Genomic DNA, 20,156 nt, shown 5'->3' on the forward strand with positions numbered 1-20,156 from the left:
TAAATAAGTATTGAAAAATAAAATTTCAAGATGTTACTCATAATAAAATTAGAAAAGTAATGCTTATAGCCAACGGCCTCTTGGCTTATTGACAGGGGTCTTTGTACGTAGAGTAGAGTATTCATTTCAGAGAGGACTCAAAATTAAAACCCAAAATTCACATAAGGTAAAAACACAACTGTGTTTAAGTATTAATTTCAAGCATGTGCTAGTCTCTAGCTTTCCCGAAATAAAGAGGGCTTGCCATCCTATATATATATATATATATATAAGATTTTGTTTACAGTAAGTTTTTAAATTTTCTTTATTTTTGGTAAAAACTTAGGTTGCCATATATTCATTTAGTTAGAAACTTTGTTCAGAACGCACAAAGGAGGACCATATTAAAATCAACAGCATTGCAATCTCTATACTCACTTTGTATAATACTGATACAAAAAGGAAGGACAGTTTAAACTTACATTCCCATCTATGGAAGGAAAATGAAGATAAAATGAAGAACATATATGAATGAACCATATGGTTTGCAAAATTTAACTCGGAAGTTTCCCGGTAACTGTTGTTGTAATCGGGTTGTCGTCTGTCCAGTTTGTTTCACCCCAATGCCACAACATGCTCTCCCAGAAGCAGAAATTTTCAAAACAAATATTGAGTCTTGAATCTTTTATTTTCCTCTTCCAATGCCCATCAGTGTAGTTCGCCTTTTCGGCCTGTCTTCGATCCCACTCTAACCCTGCCTTCTGCTTCGACCTCAGAAGGCAGAAGTTCTGCAAATTCTTCGGCATTTGATCATGAATTTTCCACCATTGTGCATGTGCAACATCACTTGCAAACTCCTGCAGTATGTCAACATTCCAGTTGCAATCGTAGTCCCGGAAACACAACCATGGTTTCATTCCTAAGTAATGTAGCACATAGAGGATTGGAGGATCGGCCGCAAATAAACTCGTCTTTTTTGCTTTGATCTCTTCTTTGTCACCAAACCAGAAATGCTTCAAGAAGTTCATGTGCTTCGGTATGCGATGCCACCAAGTAAAGATCTCATTCAAGTAACCCTGGTCACCTCCATTGTAGGATTCAATCTCATTGATATGATCCATAAGCAACTGGAAGGTACAATTTGATGGTTCGATGACCATTACTCCAGAGTTGAAGAGAGTTGCATTGTTACCTGTGGCTGTTATTTCTGGCATTGCAAATAGGAAGTCGATGTTTCTTAGGATAAGGAGATCGGCGTCGATGAAAATGATCTTATCATAATCAGTGAGCTGCCAGAGTCGGAATTTGCTGTAATTCCATTCATTATAAGCGTCCCGCTCAGCTTTTGGATTGCGAATCCGTTGAATTGTTCTGACTTTCCAGCCGGCACCCTCAAGACCAGTCCTATGATGGTTGCTGATTGTCTCATCGACAAGTATGATGAGGTCTCTCGTCGATCCTGCTAGGCGAATGCTTTGTGCAGCAGCAATTGCTCCACACACATATACATGCGCAGAGTGAAGTATTGTCGCATATGCTTCTCGATTTCTAGATTTTGAATAGGGTTTTACTGCAATGAAATAAGAGATTTTTCTTTCAGTAAAAAAAAATAATCGAACAAATTATTGAAGCAACTGACCTTTTGCTTTGAGTGGAATGGCAAGTTTACATGACCCAACCGGGAGTTCGACCTTTTGCTTCAACAGTTTTAAATCAGGCTTATACAGCCATGCGTCGCCTTCTCTGTTTACAAGGCTCTTGCATGAGAAAAGGTTTGGAATTGGAAAGCAATTGGTGACGAATAGCACATGAACCGGCTTGTGGTCTCCTCTGGAGAATGCAGCAAGTCTGGCTGCTGTAAGCTGCAAATGCAGCCTTGCAACATCTCTCGACCAACTTCCCGACTTGTTGCAGGGGAGCTTGACAGCAACAAGATCAAATTGCAACCCTTTAGGAATCCTCGGTTCGGGAAGATGTGGACAAGACGGCACTTCAGATTCTTCTTCCTCATCAATCCATTCAGGATAGAGATCATCCCAAGTAATGTTACTCTTTGCATGCTCTAAATGTATGGCAAGAAATTCTGAATAAGTTAACAACTCTTGCCAATACTTGACTTCAGTATTGTTGAAATTAAGCAATCCAACTTTCAGATTACTCTTTCTGCCATCAAGGTTTCCAATAACTTTTGATATCTGTGTCCATTGAACATCCAAGTGCGATATATATCGTGAATCTAATGCTGTTCTGCTCCACATCCACCTGATGTTTAGAAACCTGTATGAATTGACTGAAAATAATCGGTATCGCACATTTCTTTGGCAGGAAATAGTTATGCGCCAATAGGATTGATTCGGTGAAACCACTTTGTAGTTAAGCAGGAAATGGAAACGTACCGTGAACCTGAGTGCTTGAAATGGTCATTATGATGCATGTTCGGCAAATGAAGAAGCATTAAAATGGTTCCACATATGATGAAGAAGAGAAAAATTTTCAAAGAATGAAACTTGCAGCTTGTGATCCTTTCCGGACTATGAACACCGATTAACTTCTCAACCTCTTTGAAGTCTTTGCTGTTGTGTGGTTTTCTTTTGTTGGAGTCTTCACTGGATTCAATTAGTGAAAACTAAAGTCAGGTAAAATTAGAAGCATTAGATAATCATATTGGAAAAACACCAAGTTCTATATGTAAAAGCCTTCATTTCGATCAACAGCTATGTCAGGCACAATAAACAACAGAAAGTTTGAGAGCCTTTGCACTTATAACATAAGATTAATAAGTCAAACGTCAAATGTAAGTAAAGGAGAACAAAAGAACAAATCTTTATAGAATAAATAAAAAAATAAACAAACAATGGAGTTTATCAAAATGAGAACGAATAGGAGTCTGCAACAGAGTAAAAGATATAGATTAACTTCAAGCAATAAAAATGAACATACGCAGATGAAATCAAAAAACAAAAAATAGGAATGAATCAAGAGAACTCACAGAGTCCCACATGTCCGATGCCGGGGCTCCAAAAGCCCTGGAGATGCACCCATAAGGCTTCTCATAGCTTCATCAGGTCCATCCAATCAACACAGCAATCCACTGCCAAAATAGAAACAGAAGAAGAATGCACACATTTTCACACAATTATAAACATTTGAATAAATATTCATTTCCTCATCCACCTTAAATTATTCAGCAAACCAAACACTAGAACATAACCATTTCTGAACTTTGGAAATTTAGTTAAAACAGAAGCAAAATAAGAGGAACAAGAATTTTGAAGGATAAATGCTGGTGTTTTCCTCTAAATAAGCAAGACATATCAGCACACTTGCCCTCATTTGCTTATCCATCTTATTTTCTTCTATAAACCAAACACAAGTACACAACAACATCATTCTCTTCCAAAACAGCAATCCAGAGAAACAAGAGAAGGAAAATAAATAAAAAATAAAAAAATATTTTGAAGAACAAATTGGGGTAATAACACAATTTCCTGCATTTGCTCATACATCTTGGCTTCTGAATCAAATAACAGCAACAAGAACACAACCATGCTCTCTTCTCTTTCCAAACAAACCAAAAAAGAACAAAACTTTGGATATCAAACTAAAAAACAAGCAATAAAAACAGAACAAAGCTTCATCTTTGAAGAACAATTCAAAGAACTCAAAATAATCAACAGAAAACAGAGAGAGATGAAGAAAATACCAGAATGAAGTCAAAGAGTTAGAGATTTGTAGAAAGTTGGACAAAGAACATGGATTTGGCTTCTCTGAATCTCAGTGAGAGACTCTTCTTTTGTCTTGTGGTGTGGGTCAGTGTGAGGAACATGAGGAATTATGTTCCATAGAATTTTGCCAGCTCTGTTTCTCTGGACTCTGTAAATATAGGAAGTAGAAAAAAAAAAGGAAATTTATTAATTATTATTATTATTAAAATAATTACTTATAAATGGTAATTAATACAGAATAATAACTGAAGTTAAATTAGTATAGAATTTGGAATATTTCTTGGACACAAATCTCAAAGCAAGTGTATTAATCTATGTTATATTTGGAATATGTTTTTATTTTTAATGAAGTAAAAGTCAACCTTTTTGAACTAAAACTTAAAAAACTTAAAAATACAAAATATTATCAGTAAATATTTATCACTATTTTTTTTTGTAAAATTGGTGAATTTTCATTTTGAAATATTTTTATTAAAATTATAAAATTTTATTGTATACGATATGTAAAAGAATAAAGAAAAATTCTCTAAAATGATAGAGGTAAAAAGACAGCTTGAAATTGGTTGATTATTGAGAAGCAAATCCAAATAAGAGTTTTTTTCTTGTGTGTGTGTGCGTGTGTCATATTTAATATTTAAATTCACATTGGGAAAATTTTCATGTTTTTTTTTCACATCTACATCTAAGTTGAAATTTTGTCTTTTACCTCCTAATAATTGTCACATATGTGAAAAACAAGTACTTGCATCCTGTATAATATTTATATATTGTTTTAAATTGTACGCAAAAGTAAAAATATATTTATAATTAAGTTGAAAGCGTGCCTCTATTAAATAAATTATGTTGTTTTCGCATACCTTTCCTTCTATGACATTAACAAATAAAAAATATATGTATATATATATATATAATTTTATTTTTTTATTATAAAATAGAAATAATAAATGAACTAATGGGGGTTAATCTAATCAGTAAATATTTAATCAGTAAATATTTGGATCATTTAAGTAGGTGGTTTCAAATTCATTCATTTTTTAAGGGGATAAGCCTTGGATTACTTAAGGGGTGTACACCGCACGAGTTAATACCTTACGGTCCCTCACTTAGGTTATTGGGGTCCGTATGTAGTCGAAACTCCCATGAAGTTAATTTTTTTACGTAGGATTCAAACTCTATACATCTTTCTTCTCTCCTAATAGATCCGAGATTAGTACTACTAATCACCTGAACTAAATGGCTATTGCTCAAATTCAAATTTTTGTGTCAACTGAAAAAATTACTTATTAAATTATTTTTTTATAAGGATTTAGTATTAATATTGACTGGTTTAAAACTCATTGGACCTAAAAAAAATCAATCAATCAAAGAAAAAAAATAAAATTAATTTCTTTATTAGTGCCCCACTTACTAGATCATAATAAGTTTAAAAATTAACACACATACAAAAAGGTGCACCACGTTTATGCATGACTCTAGAGTTTGCTTTCTTAGCCGACACTCAATACAACAACTACACTAGTTAAAAAGACTTGATCATCATGCTTTGAAAAGCATTACAGCATATCTGTTTCAACTTTTGTTTTTTTAGATATTATTTCAAAAGCTCTATTCTCATGAGAGATACCAAAGCATGCAAACTAAAATGAGGGCAAGAAAAAAAAAAGAAGAAAATTAACCATGAAGGATTGCTTTGCATGATGTATCACTTGTACCATTTGCCAAGTCTCCCCATCCACCATACATGCACCAACTACATGGATGAAGATGCGAAAACATACACTTATATATGTATATATATTAATGTTTCAAAAACAAAAAACTAATGGATGGTAGAAGAAAAACTTGGAGGCAAGACAAGAGATAGTGTATGTATTCAAAGCAAAGGAAAGGAAGGACCATCTTACCATTTCAAGAAGCATACCTCTTGCAACATAATTAAATACATATATCCTTGAGTTAACAACAATGGCACCAAAATTTAATGGATACTTTGGATTGAAGGGGAAAATATAAGAGGGATAAGAATTTTATTATGTTTTGTCGAATTAATGAAGAGAAGAACATGAATAAGAATATATATTCATCATATATAATTAAGGAATGACATTATGTTATCCTAATATAAGAACCTAAGTTTTTTTTTTAATACAAAAATGGATTTATAAACCACGATTTAAAAAATACAAAATAACTAATTGATACATGCAAGATATATAAAGTTATGTCATTTAAATTATTATTTATTTATTTATTTATTTATTATTATTATTATTATTATTATTATTATTATTGTTTGACAAACATGAGATAAGGCTTCTAATTTAAGGGAAGCTAGTGACATGCACAGACAAGGAGTGCAACTGCAAGTTCAACACAATTGTACACTCATTTTGGGTGGGTTTTGGGATTCGATTTTGGGTCCTCCCCGAAATAAATACTTTACACAAGCCTTTCAAAGGACCCAATATTAATAGACCAAGAAACCGCTAATAATGCTATTTTAGCTAAAGCATTTAAACTTAATTATGGCATTCTAATATTTATCATTTGTTATTTACTAACTTCAAAGATATATAAATTTAGATTAGTTTATCAGAGAGAATATATTATCAAGAGAGAATTTCATAACTTAAAAGAATATGAGGCATGATGTCCAATTAAATTGTAAAGTAGTTAGTTGAGTTTCGGAGAAACATACCTGAAAGTACTAGAAGTTACAAGATAAAATCTTTCATTATAGTTAAGATGAAAATAATTTCTACTTAATGTGAAAAGGACAAATTGCTTGCAAGAAGTATAAGAATCAATTTTTTATTTATCTTGTTCTTAATCCTTATCAATTTGCAACCAATAGAGAATTGACAATTGGATTAGCACAGTCACAAGATTGAGTTAGAAGGAGTTCATTGACAGAATCCATATTTTTAGATGTCAAGGATTAATTAAAAAACATTTTTTGAACAGTATTAATGACAAATGTTAATGATTAATTAAAAGTAAAATGTCACTAAAGTATGTGAATCAACGTTTAGTAGTGATAAATTTTTTTGTTAAGAGATTTAATAGCCACATTAGATGTAAATTCATGAACTTAATTTCCATATTTGAATAGTTATTGTTGGAATGTTATTTTATTATTTATTTATTTATATTATGAGAAATGTGGATAAACCATATTAGTTGGTTGTTGGCAGAAAATATTATATAAATCTTCTTTTGTTTGATGATGAATTTTATTCAATTGTTCCAAATATAAAATTTCAGTGTCATCATTATGTTTATATATATACATATATATCATTTTTATATGTTTTTATTTAATGATATTAGTTTTAAAATTTATTTAAATTTTAATAAGAATTAATTAAAAAAATTGACATGAATAGCATGGATGGAATTTTTTTTTATTTTTTAAATAAAAATATTCTTTTTTTTTTTGAGAGAACCCGAAGGCTAAAATTTATTAAAAGGGAAAGAAAAAACATAAGCAACTAGTAAATAAGATACAAAAAAAACAGAGGTAGAAGAAAAACTAAAATATGAATCATGCGGTAAAGAAGCTCTTCATAACCCAAAAATGTAGTTGCCGGCCTGACAAGAACAAGGAGAGATTGTGGAGGTTGGCTCCGTGAACAGAGAGGTGAGAGGCAGGTTCTATCCAAGACATGGGGATGATGGAGACAGATGGATGCCCAGCCCTCAAGAGTGAAGATGTAAGGTCGTGAATCACAGGAGTCAAGCGCCAAAGGACATGATTATTAGACTGGTTGAGAGAAGAGAGAATCTCAGGGTTGGTAATGAAGATCTACTGCACATGTATTGATTTCTCGATTAGGAGACAAAGAGCTTTGGCCAAGGCATGAAGATCCAACGCAAAGCTTGAGTCGGAGGACACATGACCACATCTTGCAATAGAAATGGAATAATTAGAGTTTGCAATGAAAAAACCCATAGCACCAAGGTGACGATCGGGATTCCAGCAGGTGGATATGAAGAGGAAAGGGCCATCAGTTGCAATAAAGTTGTTGAGAATGAGCCTTTTGCCAACAAATGTAGCATTTCCCTGCATGAAGTCAGTAACGTGAGACAAAGCTTTAATGGCAATAATTGAGAAGTTCGGAGAGATATTCTTAAATATAGCATCGCAACGTGCTTTCCATAGGAACCAGATTGTAGCAGCGATTAAAGAAACATTGTATTTTGGAAGATCATAATCACTAATCCAAGCACCAGAACAAATATTATCTGGAAAGAAAAAGTTTAATCCAGTGTTAGTACGAATAAAATTCCAGACAAATTGAGCTTTGGAGCAATCAAAGAATAGGTGAGCGGCAGTTTCCAGATTGATGCTACAGAAAATACAGGTGCTCCGAGGGCCCAGATTAATACTGTGAAGGTAATCAATTATTGCAATTCTCCTATGGAGGAGGAGCCAGATGAAATGTTTGACTCTAGGGGCCACAGAAATATGCCACAGTTTACTCCAACCAGACCAATACTCAGAGGGGGATTCATTAAGATTGAGTTAGGAGTAAACTGCAGAAGAAATTTAAAAAGAAGAGGGTTTAGGGAACCAAACCTAATAGTTATCATTATCTGCATCAATGGAGGTCAGTCCATAAGACCAGTGAAGCGCATTGTTGCCGAAGAACTCCTGCAAGGCAATATAATTCCAACGACCCTCCGAGACCAAGTTAACCATATAAACATGCTCAAAGTTAGAATTAACATTAATATATGTGGGTTTGAATGCGATGGGGACATCGAATAGCCAAGAATCATAAAGAAAAGAAGTATGGAGAGGGTTAACCAATTTAAGCCAACAAAAAGGTTTCATAACAGCAGCGGTACGCCAGAGACCGCGAAAGAGCCAGGAACAGTTAGGGGGAGCAGAATCTAACCAAACCTTTAGAGAACCGTATTTGTGATGCATAATGTCTACCCAGATTGAACTGTCAAGGTTTAAATATTTGAAAACATTTTTAGCCATTAGAGAGTGTTTAGCATTCATAAGATTGCGGAAACCGAGGCCCCCCTCAGTTTTATTATCGGTAATACAACTCCATGCGACAGCGTGGATGCCCTTTCCATTGCCACCTTTGAACCAGAAGAAGTCCCTAACGAGCTTGGAAATCTCATGGAGGACGAAATCATAGACAGGATAGACTGAGAGGTAATAGATGGGTATAGAGAAGATAGAAGAGTTGATTAAGATTGATTTGGCAGCAGCAGAAAGATTGTAGGTTTTCTACCGAGCACAGAGCCTACGAATTTTATCAATCATGGAATTAAAAGTAGAGACTGCGAGCCGTTTAGGAGAGATTAGAATTCCCAGGTAGGTCATAGGGAATGGGGCATTGGGAAAGTTCAAGATTGAGTAGATTTTAGAAGAAACTCTTTTGTTAAACCAAGTAGGGGTGTAGATTTTGGATTTGGTAGAGTTAGGGTGCTGGCCAGTGAGGTGAGCATAGATAGTGAGGCATAACTTAATGTTGCGAGCAGCATGACAGGTAGCACGTACGTGTGATAAGAATAAGATCATCTGCAAACATTAAATGGTTGAAATTGGTATTGAGATTACGATCAAACCTCGGGATCATGTCATGAGAGAGGGCAAAATTAAGTAATGAGGTAAGATTCTGAGAGACGAGAATAAAAAGAAAGGAAGATATAGGATCTCCTTGGCGAACTCCACGAGAGGAGGAAAACCAAGGAGAGGGAGTGCCGTTAATAATAAGGGAGAAGGAACTAGAAGAGAGACATGCTCTAATCCAGGAAATCCAAACCGACGGGAATTTCATTCTGGTTAAAGTGGCAAGAATTGCACTCCAGCTAAGGCTATCATAGGCTTTTTATATATCTATTTTAATTAACATCCTAGAGGGGCCGGAGCGGTCGGTTTCCATAGAATGAACAATTTCTTGCACGGCTAAAATGTTATCAAAAGCATTTCTATCCAACACAAACCCAGCTTGCTCTCTACCTATCAAAAGAGGGAGAACAGGCTTGAGGCGATTAGAGAGAATTTTAGAAATGATTTTGTAGCACACATTACAGAGGGATATGGGGCGAAAATCCGAAACTTACATCACGCTTATTCCAAAAATATTCTTTAAAAAAAACTGGGTTATATAGGAAAACGATCCTTATCAATTTGCAACCAATAGATAATTGACAATTGGATTAGCGCAGTCACGAGATTGAGTTAGAAGGAGTTCATTGACAGAATCCATATTTTTAGATGTCAAGGATTAATTAAAAAACATTTTTGAGCAGTATTAATGACAAATGTTAATGATTAATTAAAAGTAAAATGTCACTAAAGTATGTGGATCAATGTTTAGTAGTGATAAATTTTTTTGTTAAGAGATTTAATAGCCACATTAGATGTAAATTCATGAACTTAATTTCCATATTTGAATAGTTATTGTTGGAATGTTATTTTATTATTTATTTATTTATATTATGAGAAATGTGGATAAATCATGTTAGTTGGTTGTTGGCAGAAAATATTATATAAATCTTCTTCTGTTTAATGATGAATTTTATTCAATTGTTCCAAACATAAAATTTCAGTGTCATCACTATGTTTATATATATACATATATATCATTTTTATATGTTTTTATTTAATGATATTAGTTTTAATATTTATTTAAATTTTAATAAAAATTAATTAAAAAATGACATGAATAGCATGGATGGAATTTTTTTTTTATTTTTTAAATAAAAATATTCTTTAAAAAAAAACTAGGTTATATAGGAAAACGATCCCCTAATATGCAAAAACTGGGTGATTAAGTTCTTTAAACCCATTTTATAAATGATTATGACTCAGTACATGTATTTCATGTAAGTATATAATGTAATAAGTAAATAATACAAAGCATATTTTGCATATTGTGAAATTTTTTATAGTATTTTTCTAATGTTTAAAATTTTAATAGTTTTAAAATTTTGAAAACATTTTAATTATAATTTAAAAGGAAAAACAATGCCCTTTCTTTTTCATGTCATGTCAACTCTATTCTAATACAAATCTCATTAATTGATTGGTTGACTAATTAGGCATATGTTAAGGCTTGATTGGCTGATGGATTATGCATGTGTTATAATTGATTGAGTTTATACTAACAAAAGCTTAATTAGGCTTAATTGTGGTAATTAATTTGTTATTAGACTATTGTATTGTATGATGGCTATAAATGCCCCTTCATATGCACTTTTAAAATATACATATTTTTTATTTTATTTATTTATTGATGAAATAAAGACAAATTATATGTTAAAAACATGCACTGAAATGGAGTTATGGTTCGAAAAACCCACCTCCTCTACTAAGCACGGTTATAAAAACACTTTGGAAATCCTTTGTCAATAGCCCTAGAGGCGATTAATAATATATAAATAATTGTATTCATTTCCATCTTTCAACTACCCTAATTCATTTCTTCCAATCTCATGTTTTTACCAATTTACATTATAAAAATTATATATTGTGTAAGTATAGACATGTTTATTGATGTGTATTATGTCATGCTTTTTTAAAAAAATGAAATAGTTCATATATATTCATATTTTTAGTCACCAAATAGGCAAATACATAATAGAATAGACAGAATTATATTCAAAAATATTTGTAAATAATTTTAAATAAACCTTTCAAAAGTATAACTCTCTTTTATATATTTTTCTTATTTCCATCCTCTTGTAAATATATGTACCTTTTTTTTAAACAAATCTTGTGGTATATCCATTTTATTAATTAAAAAATATTGTCTATATACATGCAATATTTGAATTATTGAAATAAATGCTGAGTGAAAATGAAATAAAAACTTCATTAAGAAAGCCACTTGTCATTCATTATCTACAAAGCAAGCCTTCTAATCATGTTTTTTTCTCCATAAGAAGTAATTTAAATAAAGACAAATCTATTTTTTTTTATAAAAAAATATTTTCAATAACTAATAAAATTTATAATTAAAAAAAATTATAAGGAGTAGCTCAACTTGCTCTGCTTTTTAGAGAGAAGGAATCAAAGTGGATTATTTAATTATTTTTTTTAATTCTTCGGAAAAGAAATATATGTAAATTAAAATTTAACTACCCATTTACAATGACAAAATATTAATATTTTTAGTTTAACGTGTATTTAGTCTTAATTCTTTTATGTATCATAAACATTATATCCGTGAAACATATACTCTTTTTCTCTTACCTTTTATATGACAAGAAGTAAACAAATTCATTGTTTTTTTAATACCAATCACAAATTAACTATTTCTTACTAAAATATTAATGCAAAAAAAATAATATAATTACATAAATTTCATTACTGGTTTTCATTTTATTGTAAACAATTCCTACATCTATGCATAATTTGTGTATAGGTACTATACATTTACAGCAGGGGGAAATTTTGTACATATAACAAATTCAAGCATTGAAAAACCAATAAAATTTAATGTGTCATTTATATAATTAATCCTTTCGATTAGCTTAAGTGTATCATGGTTATTTTTTGCCTGCCTCTCCCAACCTAATTATATGCCACTCTACCCTATTGACTTGTAGTACATGTTAACGGGCCGGGCCAATTTAGTTAGAAATAGGTCACTTGGGGCCCTTGAATTTGGAAAAAAGACAATCCATGAACACTCTCGAGATCAAATCAGCCCATAATAAATTACATGGTTAACGGGCCGGGCCAATAAAGTTAGAAATAGGTCATTTTATTTTCTCAATAATTAAAAAAATGAATGATAGAATAAAAACCTCAACTACATAGGGAATACCTCTCAGTTTTTTCTTCGGGTCCTCTACCACAGACGTTTACATACATTTCTCAACTTTTTTGTAATAGATTTGATTTTTTTTTTTAACAAATGTGATGAAAACATTGTTAGTCAAAGGGGAGTACACATGAGTTAGGAATCAATCATCTAACCTATGTGCTCTCACCTAATGACACAGGGTGTGAGCTACAAACCTAAATCTACATCAAAGACCAATCATCATCAGTTCATTCAGCAAAACTTGAACTTAAGACATTTAAATCTCCCACAGTTGAATTTCACACGGGGATTATTCCGCTGGGCTATCAACCCTTTAGCTACATGATTTTATAATTTATCCAATTGATATGATGGAAATCAAACTATTTGAGAAATATATAGTTTAATTTATAATTTTATTATGAACCGATTACAAAAATTTATCCAGTTTTAGCACATTTGAGCTTTGGTTTTCTTTATATTTTTATACTTTTGGTGCGATTTCAATAGTGGCCAACACTCATCAACTTGGTCTTGCCATAGAGAATGCCATTTGTTGAGCATCATGTTCATGTTCTTCACCATTCATCAATTGATCATATATGCATCTTACAAGTTCACTATATAGTAAACAATTGATAATTTCAATTAGGTAATTTTTTTTTAAATAAGAGTAGTTAGTCAAGGATGTATGCATTTGCTAAGAATTGATTATTCAGCCCATGCGTCTTCATTCAACGACACAAAATTTTGAGCTACAAATTCATACCCACACTGGAAATCAATCACTACCACCACATGTATACAACGTAATTTAAACTTAGGATATTTGAAAATCTCACATCTGCTGTATATTTAAACTTGGGATATTTGAAAATCTCACATCACACTTTTGATGGTGGGGCCAACATCATTGAGTCAGGAATCTTTTAGTATTAGACAAACATATCTAAAAATATATATTTTTTATTTCTACACTACCATCTAAGTATTTTATTTGAAAATCATTGAAATTTATACAATTAAAACTTGATAAATAAGCCCATCAGGCTTCTCCAACTCTTTTGATGGTGGGGTCAACATCATTGAGTCAGAAATCTTTTAGATTAGACAAACATATCTAAAATATATATTTTTTTATTTCTACACTACCATCTAAGTATTTTATTTGAAAATCATTGAAATTTATACAATTAAAACTTGATAAATAAGCCCATCAGGGCTTCTCCAACTCTTAACCAAATTTGGCGTTTTAACCAGATTTGGCGCAGGATTTGCTCCAATCTGGCGCCAAATCTTGCGCCAAATTTGGAAAAATGTTACTGTGACGCAGAGCTTGTTGTGCGTCATTGTAGCAACGCTATCTATTTTTTTAAATTATTTTTTATAGTTTTAATTTTGAGTTTATTTTTTTCCTCTTTTTTATTTTTTTCAGTTTCAATCTTCAGTTTATTTTTCAGTTTTAATTTTCAGTTTATTTTTTTATTTTTTAGTTTTAATTTTTCAGTTTAATTTTTTTTTTTATTTTTAATTTTCAGTTTATTATTTATCTTTATTTATCTTTTTAGTTTTTTTCGGTTTTAATTTTTCGGTTTCTTTTTATTTTTAGTTTTTAATTTTTTTCAGTTTATTTTTATTTTTTTAATTTTCAGCTTTTCTATTTTTAGTTTTTAATTTTTCAGTTTATTTTTATTTTTTTCATTTTTTTAATTTTTCAGTTTATTATTTATCTTTATCTTTTTGGTTTTTTTCAGTTTTAATTTTTTTAATTTTTTTATCTTTTTATTCTTTTCTTGTTTTTTTCAGTTTTTAATTTTTAGTTTATTTTTTTCTTTTTTATTCTTTTTAATAAAATTTATATTTATAATTTATATTTTTAATTAAATTAATAACTTATAATTTAAGTTTGTATTTTTCAATTAATAAAAAATAAAAATTAACGGAAATAATACACAAAATATAACTTTATTAAAATTAACAAAAATTACACGAACAATAAAATAAAAACATAGAAAATAGTTATAGCATGGATTTATAAAAGATAGCAATAAGAAAAAAACCACAACACTCAAAATACAATTAATGAAAGCTGAAGTAGATGGGTCTAATATTCTAGCATGTTATCGCCACTTCCACCAATATTTTCAAAGATATCATTAAACATGTTAGATCCAGAAGGGGATGGTTGTTGAAAATATCCTCTTTTCTGTAAAATTTCTTGTTGTTGTGCTTGTATACAAGCACGAATATTTGGATCAGCTATAGAATTTAAGTCTCGCATCAAAATTTTGTCCTTATATCTCATTTGTTGAAAAGCAAGATTTTTGTTCTGCATTTCTAAGAACGTTTGTCGATCTGCATTGGTCTTCTCTAACATCTCCATAATCTTGGAGTTATTATCTTTTAAACGACTAATAGAAGATGCTACTTCACCATCCATTTTTTTTCTTCAATTTGGCTTTCTTCTGTCCGATTGGGTGTTCAGAAGGTGTGCCACCAACACTATCGTCTAAGTTAAGAGAAAATTGAGAAAGTCCAGGAGATTCTGGTGCTTGTGATTCTGGCATGGGATTTTCAGATTATGATGATACATAGTCAAATCCATGCTTTCGATTAATTTGGTTAGATGTAATAACATTATCTTTAAACTTCTCAAAGTTCCTCACAATGTGCCACACATGATCAAACTTGAATCCTTTCTTATAGTTAGGATCGTCCAAAAGCATTTTCTTTGCTCGATTGATCTGTAAAGGATGTTATGAATTATATATTTGTAAAAATATAAATTTATGAAGAATAAAATATATAAAATACTTACAATATCTTCGTTTGATGCACCACTCGGACTTAAATTTTCCACTTGTCGAATACATCCGTTTAATTTCTTCACTGCCTTTTCTATTGTCTGCATCCTGCACTGTAAAGACCGAGCAGAACGTTCCACCCAATATTTATCTCTTGTCAAATTGTATTTCTCCTCCACTTGAGACCATAATTGCTCTAAAGACTGGTTTGTACCAATAATGGGGTATTGAGTCATTTCCATGTAAGTTTCACAGAGATAGACATCTTCATAAGGAGAGTACCCCGCACTACGAGATTGTTTAGACATTTTTCTTGGATTACAATGAAAGCGAGATTTTTTTTATAATATTGGTTGAAATGAGAAACGACATGAAGTTGTTTATATAGGCAACATAATATTTGATATCATTTTACCAAACCCTATCATGTCACACTTCCCAATGCCAAAAGATAAGAGATTAAATAATGTGTCACCTTATCTTCTTAGCAACCGTCGGATGGATTTCATCTGCATCGACACCGGTGGATTTGATATCATCTTTACCAAACCCTATCGTGTCACACTTCCCAATGCCAGAAGATAAGAGATTGAATAACGTGCCACTTATCTTCTTAGCAACCGTCGGATGAATAACGTGCCACCTTGAAAATAGAGATGATGGTCGGAGAAACTTTTACTGTAGAAACTGTATTTTTGTGTACTGAAGCGCCAAATATAAAGTTTTGGGTTGGAGATGGCCTCATTAAAGTATATAGATTTCAATTGTTCCATTACACTTTTTGGGACATAACAACCGAAAATAAATGGCTAATTCTTGTTTAATTTAAATGTTATGATTAATGTTGCAGAGCATTTAGAAGATTACAATAATAAAGGAAAGTAAAAACACAAGAATTTAAATATATGGTTCAATCGATGTGACCTATCATTTTTTTAATAAAGTTGGTAAACCACAAATTTATTAAAATAAGAAGAGTATGGAGAAATACAGCGGTCTGAGACAACAAGAAGAACTAGAAATAAAAATGGTATGAAATCCTCACCAGAGATGAGGAGAACAGCGAACAATAAAAAAGTAGAGAGGGACAACAAGAATAAGGTAATAGGCTGGATCGGCGAAGGCTACCGTCTGGAGATATAGGCCTGCCCAGCAGCAAATAGAGAAGAACTACTCTTGATCAGTAATGTGCGCCGAATCGCTGATATGATCTGTATGTCTGGTACTCAGGAAATTGAGGGAGCGCTTGATTCTCTGGGAGACCTCTGAAGTTTCCTGCTGATAAGACCCGGTATCTGTTGAAGAAGATATAATTTTTTTTATTATTTTTTAAGAAAAAACTGGTATAAGTACCACTAGAAGCCCTAGAACCGAAATATATAATATAACCACTAAAAAAAATTTCGAGTTGCTCCAAATAATAATAATAATAAAAAAGTGCCCTCCTTTCAACAAGTGGAGCTCCCAAAATGCAACCAATTTTTGTTTTATATAACCATCAAAGCCAACTTTTGAACCTTGAAGCAGTGAGCCGTGGCCTCATCTCCCACCACCATTGCCAACACCCCTATCTCCACTGCCACTGTGACCTCCATCACCAACTTCAACCTCCCTAAAGACTAGCACACTCACCTACACTTATACCTCCATGACACACTCACTAACCGAAGTCCCACCGTCTGCCGGCAAGGCAGTCAACGTCTTCGGGGAAGTCTCTGTTACAGATGACCCCCTCGCAGAAATTCCCAACATGTCTTCAAAGCTCATCAGCCAACCTCAAGGTATCAATGTACAACCTTCACTGCAGCAACCAGCATTACTGATAACATTGAGCTTGGCATTTATAACCAAAGAGTTCAACAGCAGCTCACTTGCGTATATTGGTAGGAATACGTATCTTGAAAATGTCAGTGAGTTGCCAGTCATCGGAGGGTCTTCCGCATTTCGGTTTGCTCGTGGCTATGCCTTGGCCAAGACAAACTCCTTCAATACCAGCTCCGGCAATGCTGTTGCCGAGTACAATGTCTATGTTATGCATTACCAGTTTAGCTTGACTGTGTTCAAATGGTAGCAATATTGTTCGGACCTTAAATCATCCTCAAGATCACATTTGATGAGAAATTTTGTGTTTCCATCTGCAACCAAAAGTACAAATCATATTTCAAGTTAAACTGTACCTCTTGTCAGTGAAATCTAGTTTTGGTATCTCGGTGCTTTTCTTTGTACTGAAAGGCTGAAATGTCTTCAGAATCATCACCAATATCACACCTGATGAAACAAAGAAAATCCTGTTTTTCTAATGCTCTTTGTAAACAAAAACAAGAATTATGAATTGAGTTTAGCAATTCCTGTCCTAACAGAAATCTTGAGTTTGAATAACAGAGCTAATCTTAGAGCCTGAAAGGCTGAAAGTACATCACAATCATCAGTATCACATTCGATAATTAAGGGTTAAATTCTAGTTTATCAGTACCTCCCCTCGAGGAAATCATGGGTTTGAATAACAGAGCTTTTTATTGAACCTGAAATTCTAAAAGTTAACATAAATAATCATCAATCTCGCAGTTGATAAGAGATCTTTTTGTATTGTTGTGCACCAATTATGTCCAAAGTTTAGCAATACCCCTTCTCCATGAAATTTTGTATTTGAATAACACTGCTCTTCTATTAACCTGAAAGGCTGAAAGTTCATGAGAATATACATCATCAATGCCACAAACGATGAGAAACAAAAGATTGCAATTCCCATTCTTTCGAATTTAAATATCATCAAAATTTTCACAAAAGACGGTGCTTTATTAGTTATATACAACATAAACTGGACAAACTGTTAGTGTTGTCTTCTAACTCCATTGCGATCCACAATATTTTTCAAGACATATATACTGTTAAGATCATTGCAGAAAACCCACACTTGGCTTAATTTACAGAGTGAAAGCTATGTACACATGACACATTGAAGAAGAGTTTGCCATTACGTAGACTTCAATCTATCCAATCGAAACTTTTTCTGCATGAAAGATCATCTCAGGTTAACAGATATGCAGTTCTAATTATGCAACTGCACTGAATCAGAAACTATAAATATACTGACCAAAATGGCTTGGATTTCATCAAGAAGAGGCTTGAACAATGATACGAATTCTTTTATATCACTTTTCAGCGCATCATAGTCCTGTTCTTGCTTCATCAGCAATGCTACAAAATCTTCTCTCTCAGGAATCAGCTTCATTGCTACCTATCACAATTAAGCTTCTTTCAAACTTAAAATGCAATGTACAACAAATTTCAGCTAAATTTTATCAGTAATCAAAATGATTTACAAGAAAAAAAAAGATGTATAACCTTATAAGCAGCCCTTGAAATCCACCCATGCCATGGTTTTATTGTGAGTTGGTATGCTTCTTCCACCACTAGAGCAAGGCTTGCGTCCGAATCCTTCACTAGTTGTTCCAATAAAGCTAAGCTAAAATTCAGAGACCTGGTAACAATGTTCAAAACAATACATAGCCATGTCTCATGACTGAAAAACGGAATCCACTTTTACACAATAAAGTATGGAATCGAGCAAATAATGTTCATATAAATTTTGTATGCAATAGAAACACACAAAGATATCGGCCATTCTATACAAGGAAGCCGGTAAGTGGAGTAATGAAATACCTAGCAAGCCATAACACAGCTTTGGAAAAACTATCGCCTTTCCTCGCAAGTCCACTGTCGACATCGCTTTGCAATACTTCCTCCAGACTTGAAAATATTGATGGATTAGATAAGTAAATCTCTTCAACTCTCTGAACAATGAAGTACACAAACAGTATAAGCAATGCATAAATCACTACCACTGCAGCTTTTACAAAACTTTGTTCTCATTATAAACAACTGTTTTAATGAAACAGAAACTAATTCACGTTAGGTCAATTAAATCAGTTTAACAATAACATAAACCATTGTTTTACTCATCTTACATATTTTTGATTCATTTTCTTGTGAAACCAAACAACAGGAAAACAAATCCCTTCTTCTGTTTTCTTTCTCAGTTTTCCTTCAAGGCAAACAAAAACTAATTTTCCCAGCCAAACTCATCAATCTTAATCTAATCACTGAATTCTTCAACTCCAAACACAAAACATGATCTTTCATGCTAAACAAGTAAAGAAAACCTAAAATTAACTCAGAAAACAAGATCAAAATCAAACCTTTTCTTTACCTCGATATTCCTCTGCATGTCCTCTCTCAGCACAACCATTGTTGGCCCAATCTCATCTACAAAACCAAACCCAAATTCAACAATCAATTCCCACACCAGCATCCCATCACCAATCAGGTAACCTTACCTCCCAGACATCAAATAGAGCAAAAGAAGTAGGAAAAAGGATGAAGAACAAACCAAGGACATTGACAAGGAGCTTGGAAACACACAAGAAAGCCATGGTGGGAGCCTTCTGGTCCTCATGCTGCAACAAAGACAGTTCTTTCACTGCTAACCTTATCTCTGGCCACCTTTTCTCCATCTCTCCTCCTTTACTTCTTGTCATGGCTTCACTACTCACAATTCCTATGGCTTCCCTCCTCACTAGAGGTTTTTAAAGTCAACTACAGGAGAAGTAGAACAACTCTTCATTGCATAGCCATGGCTGCCATCATCATCTCTGTCTCAAATTTTTTATTGAGTTGATTTAGTATAATTAATGGTTATTGATAATATCCAAAATAACTGTTGATGCATGGTAAGCAGTCCAGGTTTGTCTTTTTCATGTCTAAATCAAATTTATTATTATCATTGATCATATCATCTTTTGTGGCCATCAATCTCTTCCCTGTGCAGAGATCTGTGAAATGTTTAGAAAAATATCAAAAATTTGTAATTC

At 32.5% G+C, this 20,156-nt stretch overlaps 4 protein-coding genes across 4 annotated transcripts; 1 reads left to right on the plus strand and 3 right to left on the minus strand.

The window, feature by feature from the left end:
* Positions 1 to 383: 383 nt before the first annotated feature.
* Positions 384 to 5,415, minus strand: LOC120275103 (putative UDP-glucuronate:xylan alpha-glucuronosyltransferase 3). Its single transcript, XM_039281598.1, has 6 exons — positions 5,381 to 5,415; positions 3,683 to 3,852; positions 2,969 to 3,070; positions 2,376 to 2,585; positions 1,619 to 2,256; positions 384 to 1,549 (listed from the first exon to the last, which is right to left on the minus strand). The coding sequence occupies exons 3-6, from the start codon at positions 3,031 to 3,033 to the stop codon at positions 534 to 536; spliced, it is 1,929 nt and encodes a 642-aa protein (XP_039137532.1). The 5' UTR covers positions 3,034 to 3,070; positions 3,683 to 3,852; positions 5,381 to 5,415; the 3' UTR covers positions 384 to 533.
* A 9,645-nt stretch (positions 5,416 to 15,060) lies between these two features.
* LOC120276192 lies at positions 15,061 to 15,527 on the minus strand. The gene is made up of 2 exons (XM_039282917.1): positions 15,300 to 15,527; positions 15,061 to 15,225 (listed from the first exon to the last, which is right to left on the minus strand). The coding sequence occupies exons 1-2, from the start codon at positions 15,525 to 15,527 to the stop codon at positions 15,061 to 15,063; spliced, it is 393 nt and encodes a 130-aa protein (XP_039138851.1).
* A 717-nt stretch (positions 15,528 to 16,244) lies between these two features.
* LOC120276518 (dirigent protein 19-like) lies at positions 16,245 to 17,916 on the plus strand. Its single transcript, XM_039283277.1, has one exon. The coding sequence runs from the start codon at positions 16,934 to 16,936 to the stop codon at positions 17,354 to 17,356; it is 423 nt and encodes a 140-aa protein (XP_039139211.1). The 5' UTR covers positions 16,245 to 16,933; the 3' UTR covers positions 17,357 to 17,916.
* A 93-nt stretch (positions 17,917 to 18,009) lies between these two features.
* On the minus strand, positions 18,010 to 20,057 carry LOC120276517 (glycolipid transfer protein 3-like). Its single transcript, XM_039283276.1, has 6 exons — positions 19,676 to 20,057; positions 19,496 to 19,551; positions 18,949 to 19,079; positions 18,631 to 18,766; positions 18,380 to 18,523; positions 18,010 to 18,295 (listed from the first exon to the last, which is right to left on the minus strand). The coding sequence occupies exons 1-6, from the start codon at positions 19,821 to 19,823 to the stop codon at positions 18,260 to 18,262; spliced, it is 651 nt and encodes a 216-aa protein (XP_039139210.1). The 5' UTR covers positions 19,824 to 20,057; the 3' UTR covers positions 18,010 to 18,259.
* Positions 20,058 to 20,156: the final 99 nt, after the last annotated feature.

This window comes from Dioscorea cayenensis, chromosome 14 (genome assembly GCF_009730915.1).
Source record: "Dioscorea cayenensis subsp. rotundata cultivar TDr96_F1 chromosome 14, TDr96_F1_v2_PseudoChromosome.rev07_lg8_w22 25.fasta, whole genome shotgun sequence".
NCBI lineage: Eukaryota > Viridiplantae > Streptophyta > Magnoliopsida > Dioscoreales > Dioscoreaceae > Dioscorea > Dioscorea cayenensis.

What these genes read in the sequence shown, in the direction of transcription:
- LOC120276192 (XM_039282917.1), bottom strand. Translation starts at nt 15,527, where the DNA reads ATGGAAATGACTCAATACCCCATTATTGGTACAAACCAGTCTTTAGAG. An exon ending in GTGCATCAAACGAAGATATT is followed by an intron (nt 15,226 to 15,299) that starts GTAAGTATTTTA and finishes CATCCTTTACAG; the next exon opens with ATCAATCGAGCAAAGAAAAT.
- LOC120276517 (XM_039283276.1), bottom strand. Translation starts at nt 19,823, where the DNA reads ATGACAAGAAGTAAAGGAGGAGAGATGGAGAAAAGGTGGCCAGAGATA. An exon ending in GCTCCTTGTCAATGTCCTTG is followed by an intron (nt 19,552 to 19,675) that starts GTTTGTTCTTCA and finishes TTGGTTTTGTAG; the next exon opens with ATGAGATTGGGCCAACAATG. An exon ending in GCTGTGTTATGGCTTGCTAG is followed by an intron (nt 18,767 to 18,948) that starts GTATTTCATTAC and finishes CATTGTTACCAG; the next exon opens with GTCTCTGAATTTTAGCTTAG.
- LOC120276518 (XM_039283277.1), top strand. Translation starts at nt 16,934, where the DNA reads ATGACACACTCACTAACCGAAGTCCCACCGTCTGCCGGCAAGGCAGTC.
- LOC120275103 (XM_039281598.1), bottom strand. Translation starts at nt 3,033, where the DNA reads ATGAGAAGCCTTATGGGTGCATCTCCAGGGCTTTTGGAGCCCCGGCAT. An exon ending in TTCAAGCACTCAGGTTCACG is followed by an intron (nt 2,257 to 2,375) that starts GTACGTTTCCAT and finishes CAATTCATACAG; the next exon opens with GTTTCTAAACATCAGGTGGA. An exon ending in CATTCCACTCAAAGCAAAAG is followed by an intron (nt 1,550 to 1,618) that starts GTCAGTTGCTTC and finishes ATTTCATTGCAG; the next exon opens with TAAAACCCTATTCAAAATCT.